The sequence below is a fragment of the Alexandromys fortis genome, unplaced genomic scaffold (genome assembly GCF_014885135.2).
Source record: "Alexandromys fortis isolate MF-2015 unplaced genomic scaffold, M_Fortis_MF-2015_v1.1 scaffold_175, whole genome shotgun sequence".
NCBI lineage: Eukaryota > Metazoa > Chordata > Mammalia > Rodentia > Cricetidae > Alexandromys > Alexandromys fortis.
Genome location: NW_026068065.1, coordinates 2340632 through 2355573, shown reverse-complemented (window position 1 = coordinate 2355573; position 14942 = coordinate 2340632). Strand labels below are relative to the sequence as shown.

The following is a 14942-nucleotide window of genomic DNA, read 5'->3' as shown; positions in this document are numbered from 1 at the left end:
CAATTGTGATGTTCTGGAGAACAAAAGGTTATTAAATGAGCTAATATGAAAATGGTTTAGAAAATTAAGTCCAACCAGAAAAAGGCACAGAAAACTCACATACACACCCTACCCTGGCCCAATGCAGACTCTTCCTGCCCACTGTCTATATCCCCCCTAACTCCATAACAAAGCCCTTTAGGATCCCCTCAAATCTTGAGCCTAAAAGGTCCCTCTGCTATCTCAATACCGCAGGCCTTTGAATATGGGGGATCCCACCCTGCAAGCTCATCTAACAACTGTTCTGAGGTGGCAGGCAACCAGCCTGTATGCTCCAGAAAAAATCCTCCTCAGATAGAAAAAGTAACCTCACCCCACTGCCCCCAACCAAGCACTCTTCATTCCTTGCAATTGGTTGCTATCATTTCACAGGCTATGTGTTCTACATCACTTATTTCCCGGCTCTTCTTAGAACCCAGGCTCTATGACAGGAGGGGTACACCGTGCTCACTGATGTCTTGTTTCACGGAAGGCACTCAGCAGATTCTAGCGGGCTGAAGCCTCAGTGCTGTCCTTTTGGTCTTTGTCTCCCTTGGGGTGATGACTTCCAAGGCCTGGCTAAATGTTCCTCTCGCCACCATCACAGCTGTATATTTACACAATTGATTTCTAATAAGATGAGTGCGTATCTTTGTCACTGTTGGACATACTCAAGGCCCGATGAGTTTTTTCTTTTTGTTATGTTTGCTGATTTAGTTTATGTAGGACTGTACTGTTGGTGTATGCAGGCCTGTGCACCACGGGACTGGTGTCTACTGAGGTCAGAAGATTCTCAGGAACTAGAGTTATGGATGGTTGTGAGCTGCCACGTGGGAGCTGGGAATTGAACCCAGGTCCTCTGTCAGAACAAGCGTTCTAAACTGCTGAGCCGCCTCCCTAGTCCCTGGTTAATATTTTATGACTAAATTTACTCTGCAAACAATTAAAATCGAATCCGATTACCGGGTTATTAAAAACCTTCCAATCCTGAGTCTTCTCAAGTATGATGACTTCAAAACACCTTTAGAGAAGTAAAAGAATTTGGGAGGTTTTTATACAGAACCTTTTCAAAGCTCATTAGACTTCAAACCTAAAAACACGACGAGTTCTTTCAGTCGCACATAAAACGGACTTGCTTTCAAAGCTCTTCTTCGGATTCTATTTGACAGAGGAAATTCAGCCCAAAACGGACCCCTGTAAGAGCAAAGGTGCAATTGCCCTGCATAGGGATCCCTAATCCACCCAGCACTGTTTCACATGAAAGAGGCCAGCGGAAAAGCAGCGTGGAGCCTTCCCAGTTTGCCTGGCTTTAGGGGGCTCCTCGACCTTTCAGTGATCGCCAAATCCTTGCCTCAAGTCATCCACCAAAATGGGGATGGTGGGGCACCTGCACCTCTCTCCCCGCAAGCCACTGAGGAAAGGGCCTGGACTGAAAGGCAACAATCCCAGATGGCTGCGGCTCCAGAATTTCAGAGGAAATGGAGGAAGGAAAAACATTTTCAATGAACAGGTCACAGCCAAGCCTACCAAGCTTACCAGACGGACGTTCCCAGTTAACCCTGGCCTCCTGAACCGTTGGTTCGCCGACAGCGACCTGAAGTGTTGCGGTGGCATCTGGGGGTTGTAGTTTCTGTCGCAAACAGCCGGCGTCGGTAGCATTACAACTACATTTCCCAAAAGCCAACGCAAAGATGCCCTGCCCACTGACTCTGGGGTCTGGCGGCCACAATTTTTTAGATTAATCTTCAACTATATCCCATCATATTAGTGATGCCATTAAGCCCTTTATTTGTTGTGGTTTTCTTGTGCGAGAAACATATCCGGATATTTGTACTCCTTACTTTTCCTTCCCTTTCTTCAAGGCCAGCGCCACCAAACGTCGAGAACGGAAATCGCCGCGGAAAGCGCATGCGCCCCGCCGGGGCTCGCGCACGCGCAGCAGCCGGCATGGGTTGGCGGCGCGCGGTGGACTCGGGGTCCGTAGGTGCTCTGCCCGAGGGCGGGGCTCTTCCCAATGGCTGCTTGCGCGGGTCGCGTGTGCCTGGGCGGAGAGGCAGGCAGGGGGCAGGAGCGGCTCCCGGCGGTCCCGGGCGGGGACAGGGGAGGGGCTGGGGGTGAGGACCCCGTCCCCCCTCCCTGCTCCCGCCCTCTGGGCCGAGCCCCACCGACGGGGCTGGGCGAAGGGGCGGGCTCTGTGCCTCGAGCCCTGTGCTTCGGCAGCGCGGCCCGGTGCCCGAGGGCGGCTGGGTCGTGGGGTGCCGTCCGGCGTGGCGGTGGTGGGCGAGGACAGAGGATTAGGAGAAGCAGCGGTGTATCCCGGGGCACGGGAGCCGGCAGGGTCGGGGACGCTGCCCTCCTTCGCCGCTGACACGGTGACCGGTGGACGCTGCGGTCCTCGGAGCGGCGGAGCCTCGGGCCCCAGAAGCTAGGGGTGAGGGTCCCTCGCCAACCCCGCCGGCGCCCGCCCGCTGCCCTGCCGAGGCGCTAGGAGGAGCCGAGGGGGGCGGAGACTGGTGTCGGAGGAGGGGCGGGGTGGGAACGTGCTGGAGAAGCGGCCGCTGCACAGACAAAAACCCCCGAATGGCTGGAGAGCCTTCTACTGTTACCAGCCTTGTGAAGCCAAGCACGGATTTGACAGCTCCACAACGTGAGGATATCCGCTGACCCTGCGACACAGGGAACACTTCCCCGTGACTCCCTGTCCAGCTAACCGGCTCTGTAAGAGTGCAACTTTCCAACTTTGTTTTTTTTTTTTTTTCAATCTCTGTCCAGAAGACTGCCCCTTCGTGTAGGAGAGGGTGCAAGGGCGATCTGCCTAGCGGATCTTTTTGAAAGCATCAACTTAAGAGGCACGTGTGGTTCCCAATGCCACCCAGACGCTTGTTTTCGTGACGACTGGATTTTTCTGACTTTCATCTCTACGTTTCTCGGTTTAAAACAAGACAAACTGCTTTGGGGGAATGCTGAGAGACATCTGAAGGCTGCGAAAGGAAAGCTCCCGATTGTCATGGCTGAAGGCGAGAATGAAGTGAGGTGGGATGGACTGTGCAGTAGAGATCCGACTGCTAGGGAGACAGCGCTGGAAAACATTAGGCAGGTCGTTTTGAGAAAAACCGAATACCTTCGTTCAGTGAAAGAGACGCTTTATCGACCTCCGGACGGGCTTTCAAATGCTGTTTCTCTGGATGGGATGAATAAGCTCCTTGCTCATCTGCTTATGCTTTCTAAGAGGTGTCCCTTTAAAGACGTGAGAGAGAGAAGTGGGTTCATTCTGAGGAGCGTCGAGGTAAGAGCGTTATTAGAATAACTAGACGGTGACATTGAACTCGCAGCTATTCCCGTCGCTCTTGCTTCCAACGGGCAACGGGTTATTGTGTGAGCTCTTCGCTAGGCATCGGAGGGTTCTGTAAAACGTGAATGTTGGTCCCAAATTGAGCAGTGTAAACTGAAAACGGTTTTCAAAAAGAGATAAACGAGAGTTGTTTCTGTGGTGTTTTAGGCAGAAACGGCCTTGCTGGTGGAAATAATATATATGAAAGGTGTAGTTAATTATAAGTCAAGTCTTTGTATCTCTTTTTGTTTGTTGCCAAGTGTAACCAGTGTACCTTTAACGTTGTTTCAGTGTCCTGTGTGGAAAGTTTCTCATTGAAAGCCTCTGAAGTGAGAAATTGATATTAAATGTGTTATATTTATTCAAGGTAACTGGCAGATGGCAGACTAATTTTCTCTGTCTCTTCACAACAAAGACAGGTTGTTTAGAAAATTTCATTTCCTAAATGCATCCTAAAGCAGACCTAGAAAATAATAATAAAAGCCAGCCTAAGTCATAAGGAAGTCAACATGGTTAGGTTGCAAAGTTGGACCCGATGTCAGGTGTGTAGTAGCTTATGCTCAGTATGCTCAGGTTGAGGCAAAAATAATGCTGCCAGAAGTTCAAGACCAGCCTGGCCACATGGTATATCAGTACCAGTTCAGTACCTGGCTACATGGCATGACCCTGTCTTAAAAAGAAAAAGGAAAAGTTGAACCCAGGTAAGGCATTTGCTAGAAATACAGTGCTGTTCAGTTATTTTCTGTGTTTCCCCAAATTGTTTCTTTTGTCGTCTCACACTCAACTTGTAAGTGCAGCAAGGTTTAAAATATTATAATCTCCTGCCATTTTTTTTTTACTCTCACTTTATCCTGTTTTATTAGGAGGTGTGTTAGAATTTGAAGGAGTGGGAAAAATGTTTGTAGTGATTGTGGATTACGATACGGCAGTTTTCTGTCGTGGCTTGAATTCAAATAATACAAAAGAAAATCAATCATCGATAAAATGCTGATCTTCAAAAGCTAAGATCTTGAACTATTCCTTACAAGCACTTTGGAATCAATTATTATAATTCATTTTACCAGCAAGGAATTAATTTTCTATGTATGTACATTTCATCCCTAAGGCATAAGAAGTTGCTTCTCTTAGATGTCCATATCGATTTTATAGCTATGTTTTAATAATGGAGTCATAACTGTACACATCAAATCCTGTCTTGGACTGTATGGAACTACATGACATATAAGTTTTTAAGGTTTTTTTCCCCCAGTCTTTAGGGGTTTTTGCCCTTCCTCTTGTTACTCTACCTCACTTTGGTATCTTTTGGCCTTTCATCTTGCTGGTTATTTACATTTGCGTGGGAAACTAGCTAATGAAGTACTCGGGCTGTGGGGAGTACTATGTCAAAGATCTGCTGCACAACTAGAGTCAGAGCTGGGTCCAGATGCTTCCTTACTAATGTCCTGCCATAAGCTTGGACAAGTGCCCTGACGATAAAATCAGGTAAGAACACAGCCCTGTGGGAGTGACATGGCATCCAAAGTGCTGTCCTAGCCAGTGAATGCACCTCTTCCCTTCCACAAGTGCAGTATATAGGCCATGTGAAATAGTTTTGAGCCTAATTTAACCTGCAAAAGGATTCCATGTTCTGTACTGTAGTGGCTTCCTATAGACTTACATTCCTTTCTCTGTTCTGCATCTATTATACTTTATTGCTGCCATTATTATAAGAGGTACTTGATTTATATTGTTCTGTAATCTCATATTGATATGCAAGTCTTCCCTGGAAGGGTTCTAAGTTCTCAAGAGCATTGGCTGGGACCTGGAAGCTACTAAATAAACATCCAATGGATAAACAAATGTATTTGCCTTCTTTCTGTCTCGCATCAGTTTGCATAGATCTCCATTTCATGGAGCATTCATTCATGCATGCATTTGAGCAACGAATAGTGAACGCCACAGCAAGAACGAGAGTCTGGTGGTGAAGGGAGACAGGCCATAAAGTAAATTAACATTTAATTTTATATAGTAAAGGAAGAGTTCCTTGAGGCAAACCCCTCAAGGAGAGATTTAATATTCGTTCATTCATTCATTCATTTTGAGACAGGATTTCCTGCCTTGGTCTGCCAGGTGCTAGTATTATGGACATACTCCAGTGCACTTTTCTTATGAATAATTATCCATACAGTGAGATTACTGCAGGGTTCTAGACCTAGAAGATAGTTTGTATGAAGGCCTCATGGCAGGAGCAAGTGAGTGTGATTCAGGACGGCTGAGTTCACATGAGGAGAGCGCATGCCCTGAAGTTGTGCAGACCTAGCTTCAGTTCTTGATTGTCTGTGCAACTGTGAATCTGTTCTACACTGCCGTCCACTCTGGTTCCTTATCTGCAAAGGGGGGAGATGCTAGGAGTTCTTAGAAGAAGATGAAATAATGGCTGCAAAGCATGGCCCAGAGCCTAGCTCAGGACACCGTAATGGTAGAGATGTTTATTGTTCCCCAGCAGAATCTAGCACGCAGAGGAACTGTAGGCAATTTTAAGGAGTATAGACATTATCCCAGAATGATAGGGAGCCACTGAGGCTTTGAAGAAGGGTAACATGGTTGATAATGCTACAAGGATCATTCCAGAAGCAAGATGGAGAATGCATTTCCAGGCTCAGGAATGGGTGTGTAATATCAGTTACAGGGCTGATCTCTGGCAGAAGCAATAGTGAACTGGGAAATGGGAGAAGAGGGCAAAGCAAATGAATTTGAATATAATAATGAGTTAGAATCCACAGGATATGGTATTTAAATTTAAGAAATGAAAATAAAAGCAAAATTTGTGATTTGCATTACTTAGTGAATGAATCATGTGATCATTCCTGAGACAGAAGACTGGCAGGGTCCATTTAGGAGAAACTTAGTTTTTTTTTTTTGTTTTGTTTTTTGTTTGTTTGTTTTTTACAGTCTGAGTGAAGTTAAGCTGTTTCTGAGGCATCCTCAAAGAAGTTGCTCATCCCTGGTTTGGGTCTCTGCTCCCCCACTGCAAGCCTTTCACTTCTCCAGACTGAACCCGTCCGTCACCTTTCTATCCACCTACATAGCCACAGAGCCATACATAGATCTGCCCTGCAAATCCGGCTGCATTGCTTTCCTGCCTAAAATCCATTATGATAGACCGTTGTCTTGACATGTCTCATAGAAGCTGGCATCGTCCAACCTCCACTTCCTCTCTCTGCCCACCTCATTGTTCACACTCTGGTATCAGTCTCCTGGGGGATTGGAATACTAATTTGAATTAGTGCTCCATGGTGCTTTCTGTTATTCATTGGTAACACAGCAAAAGCGGAGTCGCATCTAAGGTTGCTGATGATGCTCCTAAAGGCCTTTAGCTGCTTTGATCAGCTCAGAGGACTAGCCGCAAGAGAGAGCGATGAATTCAATCCCTAATGGCCACTAGACCTGTAAATCAGCATATTGGTAGACAACATCATTTATCTACCAATCATTTATCACCTGTTCTCAATGTGTTGATTTCACACCAGCAATATGTTAAAATCTCTTCAGCATAGTTTCAAGAGTTATTGTGTACCATGCAAGCATTGTGCTTGGAACTGGAGCAGGGAAATGTTCCCCTGCTTCTCATCAGGTCCCCTTTCTCATTTTTGCTGAATTGTAAAGAAATCCCATCACACTTCTTATTGCTCGACTCTGTCTAAACAGAGGGCCAGAGGAATGAACTCAGGCCCACTTATTAGTCCAAGTCACGAAGTCATCTTGGCACCTGTGAATAAAGTTAAGGGAAAAGATGTAAGTGCGTATATGATCAAATGATGATAGAGGAAATGCATGAACTTGCTAGTAATTAGAACTGAAAACAATTTGACTTAAGGGAGTAGATTTATATTAAGTAATTAAATACTTTGCTGCTTGAGATGGGGAGGGTTTCATTTAGTGATGTGAGTATCATCTCTGCGGGAGAAATGACCTTTGAACCATTGCATCTGATGAATGCTAATGGTTGCCAGAGCATTTCTCACCGTTATCTAACTGGGTAGCACACGCACACACAACTCCATAACAATTCATTGCTTTACAGTTAGTCTTGACTAACTTTAGCCACATTGCCATCCTTGCTTTCCGTCTGCGGTCACAGTCTTGCCCTCGGTTTCTGTTAGCTAGAGCGGGCCAGTCATTGGCAAGGAAGTTGGGTGGTTTTACTTTTAGTTTGTATTAATAAACATTCAGGCCCTAAGGGTCAGGAGGTCATCACTTTACAGAAAGGTTTGCTGGTCAAAAAGGGAGAAGGAAGGCTGTCATGTCCAGTTAGTGGGGGCTATAAAATATAATAACTTTTAGTAGAGTAGGAACATTCTAGAAGCAGATTTGTTGTTGTTTATGAGACAGGGCTTCTTTGTGGAGCCCTAGCTGCCCTGGAACTTGCTCTGTAGACCAGGTTGACCTTGAACTCAGAGATCGGTCTTTCTCTGCCTCCTGAGTACTGGGATTAAGAGCATATGCCACCACGCTGAGCAGATTTGATCTTTTTAAATAAATTTTGCTTTGATTTCTTTTTTACTGCCTGATTGTCAAAATCAAAAGTTAGTACATGTCAAACATAAACCCTGACCCTTGGTCCTCTTTCAGTATTTTCAAGGAGCTTCTCTCTTGCACTGAGAAGCTTCTCTTGCACACCCACAGTGAGGAGCTTCTCTTGCACACCCACAGTGAGGAGCTTTCTCTTGCATACCCACAGTGAGGAGCTTCTCTTGCACACCCACAGTGAGGGGCTTCTCTTGCACACCCACATTAAGGAGCTTCTCTTGCACACCCACAGTAAGGAGCTTCTCTTGCACACCCACAGTTTAACTGTGGCCTTTCTCACTAAGAACCCTGTCTCTTTCCCCCAGAAGGCCCTGGTTGACTTCTTTTTCGTCGCTTTCTTTTACTCCCGTCCTTGACCACTTTCTCTCCTTAGGAGGAAAATGCTATGCACTCTTAAGCTTCTGACTGCTTCTTTTGGATAGAACCTCTTGGGTCCCTCCCCCTCAATGGTTTGAGGCCAAATAGAGAATTAAAACAACAAACTTGGTCTTGCTATGACTCCCAGGATGGGCTTGAACTTTTGGAGATCAGGATCCTGATCACCAGAATGCTAGAATGAAAGGTGTGTGCCAACATGCCCAACTAGAGGGAACTTACAAACTGCCCCCTTCCTCCCTTCCTCTCTCCTTCCCTCTTTGGGTTCTGTTGATTCTGTTGCTGGAACCCAGGGTCTTGCCCATATTGCAGTGAACTGCCATCAGCCCTCAATCTTCCCTCTCTCTCTCTCTCTCTCTCTCTCTCTCTCTCTCTCTCTCTCTCTCTCTGGTTTTTCGAGACAGGGTTTCTCTGTAACTCTGGAGCCTGTCCTGGAACTAGCTCTTGTAGACCAGGCTGGCCTCAAACTCACAGAGATCCGCCTGCCTCTGCCTCCCTAGTGCTGGGATTAAAGGTGTGCACCACCACCACCCAGCTCCAATCTTCTCTTTTTCTCCAGCTTACAGGATGAATCCCATCTGTTTCTCTACCCTTGGTATCCGCCCTCACATCCTCTTTGCAAAATGGAAACATACCTGTCCTCTTCTTTTGTTGTGTGTCTTCAGAAAGGTTGAAGTGAAAGGCATACATTTTTTAAAAGTTCTTAATTTATTCCTGTCACAGTTCTTCAGATGGCCTCTACCATGAAAAAAATGTTTAAAATATTATTGTAACATATTTATTTTGCTTCTAAATGGAATGTGCTGTTTTGTACGCAGATGGGGTGTTAAACAGTCGGGTGTTAAATTTCACTTTAAGGCCATAGGTTATTCATGACATCATGGAATGTCCCTTGAAGCAGTAGTATAGCTTAATTGGAATTTTTTTCTCATCACCAACACTTCTGACCTAGTATGCTGGTATGTACAGATGGTTTATAATGCAAAGAATTATGAAACAAGCCTGCCGTACTCTGTATTTTAGCGTACATTTATTTTCCTTTTGATAAGCCATAAGAAGTTTGCAAAATGCTTTCACTACTTGAATAGATTATAAATTAATAATTGACATGACTAAAGATTTCTCAAGACCTTTTCCCTGGTGGAATCTTGAATGTAATAAAGAATTGTCAATTGCCTAAAATTTTGACAAGATAGGCACTATTGTGTTATGTTTAATTAAAAAGAATTTTTATATTTAAAAACAGGCAGTATTTATATTGTAGAAATGAGCAGGGTTGGAAGGAACCTTAGACATGGGGGAGGGAGTCTTAGAATCTGTGAAAGATCTGAGTACACCCTGGGGGGAAAGACATTTCAGATGCATACAAGGTGAAAGCGCTGTGAGAACACCCCCAGCCAGCCACCTTTACTACCCATTGTATCTGTTCTTCATCAGGGTGTCTCAACCCGCAAAACACACACACACACACACTCACACACTGTGGTGAATGGATTGTTTTTATAAGGGTCAATGGAAAATGGGATTTATTTTGACCCAGACTTTCTAGCTCTTATTTATTACATGAAAGTGAGAAGGACTTTAAGTGAGCTTGAAGAAATTAATGAGTACCGTAGTTAAGTGGAATCTTTACTCGGGCATCAGATTGGAAGGACTTTTCAGATTCTTTGGGGACTATATTCTAAGGGCAGCAGGAGACTTGTCTTTCTCCCCTCCTGTCGGGCACTGTACCCAGCCTAGCCACCGCCAGAACATACACTTGCCTGCATGGGTTCTGTCTTACATGCTTTGTTTTTAAAAAATATCTTTTCACTGGAAATATTTAGGAATTTCTGTAGAATGACTATGGGATCATTTCCTGGACTTTTCCAGTTGATGTTTCTTGTTGTTAAATTTGTCTGTGTCACTTACTTTGTGCTATTCTTTCACATTTGAGTTCATAGAAGTGACAAATTTGGTGAAATGAAGAATTTTTTCCATGCTCTAATTATATTATAATTTTTCATGGCTATTTACTTTAGAAACTTGATAGATTACCAAGAAATAGGAAAGATTACTTTAGATACTTTAGTTTTACCTTCTATTTAAATTTCACCTTCTTTTAAACCATGTTTCATTTGTTAGATTTATTTGTCTTATCTTATTTTATGTGTATAAATGTTTTGCCTGCATGTACCTGTATGTACTACATGTGGGGCAGGTGCCTAGGGAGGTCAGAGAGGATGCCAGATCGTCTGGAACTGGAGTTGTGGGTCAACCACCGTGTGGGTGCTGGAAACAGAACGCGGGTCCTCTGCAAGAGCTCTTAACCACTGAGCCTTCTCTCCAGCCCCATAAACTTTAACTTAATTTTAAGTTAAACTACAGAAGGTCTTTCTAGAATTGTAAATTATTAACATTTCTTTATGACAAGCTCTTAGCCAGCTTTCTCCAGGAGTCCAGCCTCGGGCCTTGAAGGTTCTAGACACGCAGCTCCCACTCACTCTCATTCCCTTCGTAAGCTCTGGAACCATACGAAAGGGAAACAAAGTTATTCATCTTGTAATGTTTTAAACTTTTATTTCACATTTATTTCTCTGTTGTGCGGGAGGTGCCATGCTTGCATGTGGAGGTCACAGGACAACTTGCATGAATCGATTCCTCCTTGTGGGTTCCGGAGAGCATACAACTGTCATATTGAGGGGAAAGATGCCGTGACCTACTGAGCCATCCAGCTGCCTGACTTTGTTTTTTAATTATCGTTTGTTAATTATACATAAATGCGGGTTTTATGATATTTCCGTGCATGGATAAAATATATTTCAGTCATGTTCACCCCTTACCATCTCTTGTCCTCCCACTCCCGCTAACCTGCTTCCTGTTCCATCCAGCCCATTACTGTCGTGTCTGTGTGTGCGGGTGTGTTGGTGTCTGTGTGACTTACTGAGTGTCATTAGGTTGAGAAACAAAAGTTTATGATGTAAATTTTATGACTTATAGTACCCAACTCAACTTTAAATATATGCTCAATAATAAATTTAAATTCATTTAGTATTTTCACTTAACTGTTTAAACTGACAAGCTGATAAATATTTATCCTTTTAATATAATTAGCCATGTGGCTGGGATAATTTTTAATTCTATGTGTAAATTCAAAAGTCTTATTAGGGTCTTAGTTTGCAAAAAGCGCACATTTACTAAGCTGATAGTTTGGCATTTGACAGGCATTGCACACTTGTCTTTTAATTTTGCATGATTTCATTTTCCAGCACATTGGCAGGTGTTCACTGTCTATAATTATAACTGAGTAATTTTTCAAATGCTATTCATAGCCTAAACACAGTGAAAAATTCTTCCGATCATGTGATAAAGACCAAGCCTTCCAAAATAGTAGTAGAGATGTTTTCAGTAGTACTGAAGGGCATACTTAAGAGAAGCTGTCAGAACTCAGAGGTGATAAAAGATAGGGAGACAAGTTGTCACAGAATAAAATTTCTCAGAGCCATCGGTTCTCAGGGTTTTGATAGTGATTACACATCAAGTTAAAAGTACTTGCTTTTTTATCTCATAAGATCAACAGATACATTGTAAAATTTAACATATATATTTTGTTTGGTTAAAGACAGAGAATCTAAGTATGAAAAAAATAATTGAAATTTGGTTGAGACAGTGTAGATTTTACCATTGAACCTGTTGAAAACTTTTATCTTATTCATTCAAAATTTTTTGTATACCTAACATATACCAAACACTATGTTTAGAGGTTTTGAGTTTTGATTTGCTTGTTTGTTTGAGACAAGGTTTCACAGTGTAGATTTTAGACTTAACCGGCTTGGAACTTGCTGTATAGACCAGCCTTGCCCCAAACTCCAGTAGATCCTCATGCCTTTGCCTCCAGAGAGAGGATGCTAGCACTAGATGTATATGCCACTGTGCCTGCTGAAGCATTTTTGATGTAGGAAAGAAAAGACGTAGGTTTTGCCATTTAAAAATACAGACAGACAGAATATTGTATACATAATAAATAAATAAATATTAAAAAATTAATAATAAAAAAATCTGGCCTCTACTTCAGACAAACAAAATAAAAATACAACCTTGGTTTTTTTCTTATTCCTGGGTTATTTTAATTTCTAGGTATCATCCTAAATATCCATGGTTTGACTTTGAGTCTTGGAGGTTAAACTGTTATTTCAGAATGGTTTAAAGGTCACACTTTTTTTTTAATAACACCCGTGTACTTATAAGTTAGCCACTGTAGCCTCAGCTTCTTCATCTAAGAATTGAGATTTTGTTATTTACCTGATGACATGATTAGAAAAATTAAAGGCAAAGGCACCAAGATATATGGAATTCTGCATCACACTGTGGTCGCTGCAGAAGCAGGGTGGGGGCAGAGTTAGCTGGGGTGAGTGCAGGAGCTCGGGAGACTCAAAATACTGAGAGTAAGTGAGGTGATGTTCAGTGCTCGGCTCTAATCATTTATAAATCCTGAAAAGCTCCTGCGCATTGTGGGAAAGGCAGAGCAAGATATAAGCTGGAAGATAAGTAGAGCCCTTGTGAGGCACCGTCTTCTTTTCTCTTTGTTTAAGATTTTTTTATTTATTTTACATCCTGGCCTCAGTTTCTCCTCTCTCCTCTCCTCCCAGTCCTTCCTTTTCACTCCTGATGCCAGTCCTCCTATATATCTCTCCTCATTTCTGTTCAGGAAAGGGCAGCCCTACTAAGGATATCAACAAAGCATGGCCCTATCAGGTTGCAGTGAGACTAAGCTCCTCCCTATGTATTAAGGCTGGGCAAGGCAACCCAGTACGAGAAATAGCTGGCCGCAGAGTCAGAAACAGCCCCTGACCCCATTGTTAGGCGTCCCACAAGAAGACCAAACTATACAATATATAGCTAAACAATATATATGCAGAATGTCAGGCATCCTGGTGGTTGGGAGATGCCATCTTCTGGGTATGACATAGCCTTTGAAATCATCAACAAATCTGGGGTTATGGAAACTGAGCTTGCCTGTCAACAAGCAGTCACAGCTATGGGAGAAACAGTGGGACCATTCCCCTGCCTGCTGAACTGTTGGCTACAGGTGGATTCTAGAAGAGAGGAGTTAGGAATAAACTCTTGGAGCTTCTGCTTGTCTTGAGAACCAGGATGAGGATGCCGATGCCCATGACTTCCATGATGGTGCTGAGAACTGAATGAGAATGGAAGCTCGGATTAGGGGTGAGGATGGTTAACTTGGTCAAAGTCCTCAGCAGGGCTTTCGGAATGGGCGGACTCTGTTTCTATGTAATTGGTTTCCATGAATCCCCAGGGTATCCATGTGTCAGCACTCCTTGGCCTTTTGAACATTAAGTTCCACGGTCATGCATTACCTGCCTAAGGCTTATGTTCTGCTGTCATGGATTGCATCTGGTCCAGGATAAGTGTTAGACTTTGCCCAGAATTGATAGCAGATCCCTGGAGCAGCATCTGTGCCTCCCTGTTTTCCAGCGTCATCCTGGGAGGTCACCATGGCAGTGGCAGGAATCATGCAGGTGATCAAGTGCTCATTGAGAAATGTGTAGCCAAAGCCTGTGCTTCGCTGTCAAGGCCATGGGCTGTAGAATTAGCCACACCTTGACCAAAGTCCTGGGTCTAAGTTTCTTAACTCTCTGCTCACGGTGCTGAGGCCTGTGCAGCGCTGAAGTGAGAGTTAGCTCTTAGGAGTCTGTTTTGACCCCTCTTTTTGGGAAAGCCTTGGGGAGTTATCCCTCCGACATTGTATGCCCTTAGTGCCCCTAAGTCCCTAGGAAACTGGAAGGATTTTTTTGGTCTTGGTTTTTGTTTTGTTTTGACCCACTTTGAGGTTCTCTGCCTAGGGGAAGTAGCATTTCTAGAAACTGAAATTAAGGATTTTACAAATACTGTTTTAATTCCCTGGAAATGGGATTCCACTCAGATCGTGTTATCTGTTTTTTCAGCTATAAACATTTTGCTTCTTCAGGGACACACAGTATTGGAAAGCAGCTGACAGTTTGCATGCGGGCTAATGAGTAAGCAGGGGAAACCTCCTGCCTAGGACTGAGAGCCAGGTATCTGCTCCAGATGCTGGGCACCTCCTCTGTCCTCCCCGTGGTGCTCCACTCCGGACACTCCAGTGGGAATCCCCCAGACAACTCTTTGCCTCCCGCCATACAATTGCCCTGGCCCAGAAAGACTGACTTAGTTTAGAACAAAGCATCTAAGCGAAGGTGCCATTACCAAAACAATCTTCCAAAAGAGGTAAGGGGGTGGGAGAGGTTTGTACCCACCTTCTTTTAGGGTGTGGTCTCCCTGGTATTCTTACAGACCAGCAGAATGGGAATGCAGGCAGAGGTCACCTCAAATGTGCGTGGAGTTGAAACCAAGATACTTTAAATAATTTTCTACAGTATGGGATTTTTTTTTTTTTGAGTAGAGAAGGAAAAAATGGGGTTTTCTGAATGCCAGGCCTGGCTTTTAGTTCTTTTTCACTTAGTTAACGAGTCTTGAGTCAATCTTCACAACATCATACGGTTTTGAGGGTTTTCATCATTTTGTACATTCAAAATGTCCAGACAGATTATTTAACTTGGCTAAGACATCATAGCTAGTTAGGGAGGAGCTAAGTTTCCGGGTAAGCCATGAGCCTCTTCACCATTATACA

General features: G+C 43.8%; 2 protein-coding genes across 6 annotated transcripts in view; one reads left to right on the top strand and one right to left on the bottom strand.

Moving 5' to 3' along the window:
- Nucleotides 1-1853, bottom strand: part of Cep57l1 (centrosomal protein 57 like 1) — a 52045-nt gene extending 50192 nt beyond the window's left edge. For all 5 annotated transcript variants that reach the window (XM_050120500.1, XM_050120497.1, XM_050120499.1 and 2 more), the window contains exon 1: nucleotides 1555-1853. In XM_050120500.1, coding sequence (XP_049976457.1) covers nucleotides 1555-1677 — 123 coding nt within the window. In that variant the 5' untranslated portion in view covers nucleotides 1678-1853. The remainder of the gene's footprint in view (nucleotides 1-1554) is intronic.
- A 695-nt stretch (nucleotides 1854-2548) lies between these two features.
- Sesn1 (sestrin 1) overlaps nucleotides 2549-14942 on the top strand; it is a 112214-nt gene continuing 99820 nt past the window's right edge. Inside the window, exon 1 of the mRNA XM_050120495.1 lies at nucleotides 2549-3304. Within this exon, the coding sequence (XP_049976452.1) occupies nucleotides 3026-3304 (279 nt within the window). The 5' untranslated portion in view covers nucleotides 2549-3025. The remainder of the gene's footprint in view (nucleotides 3305-14942) is intronic.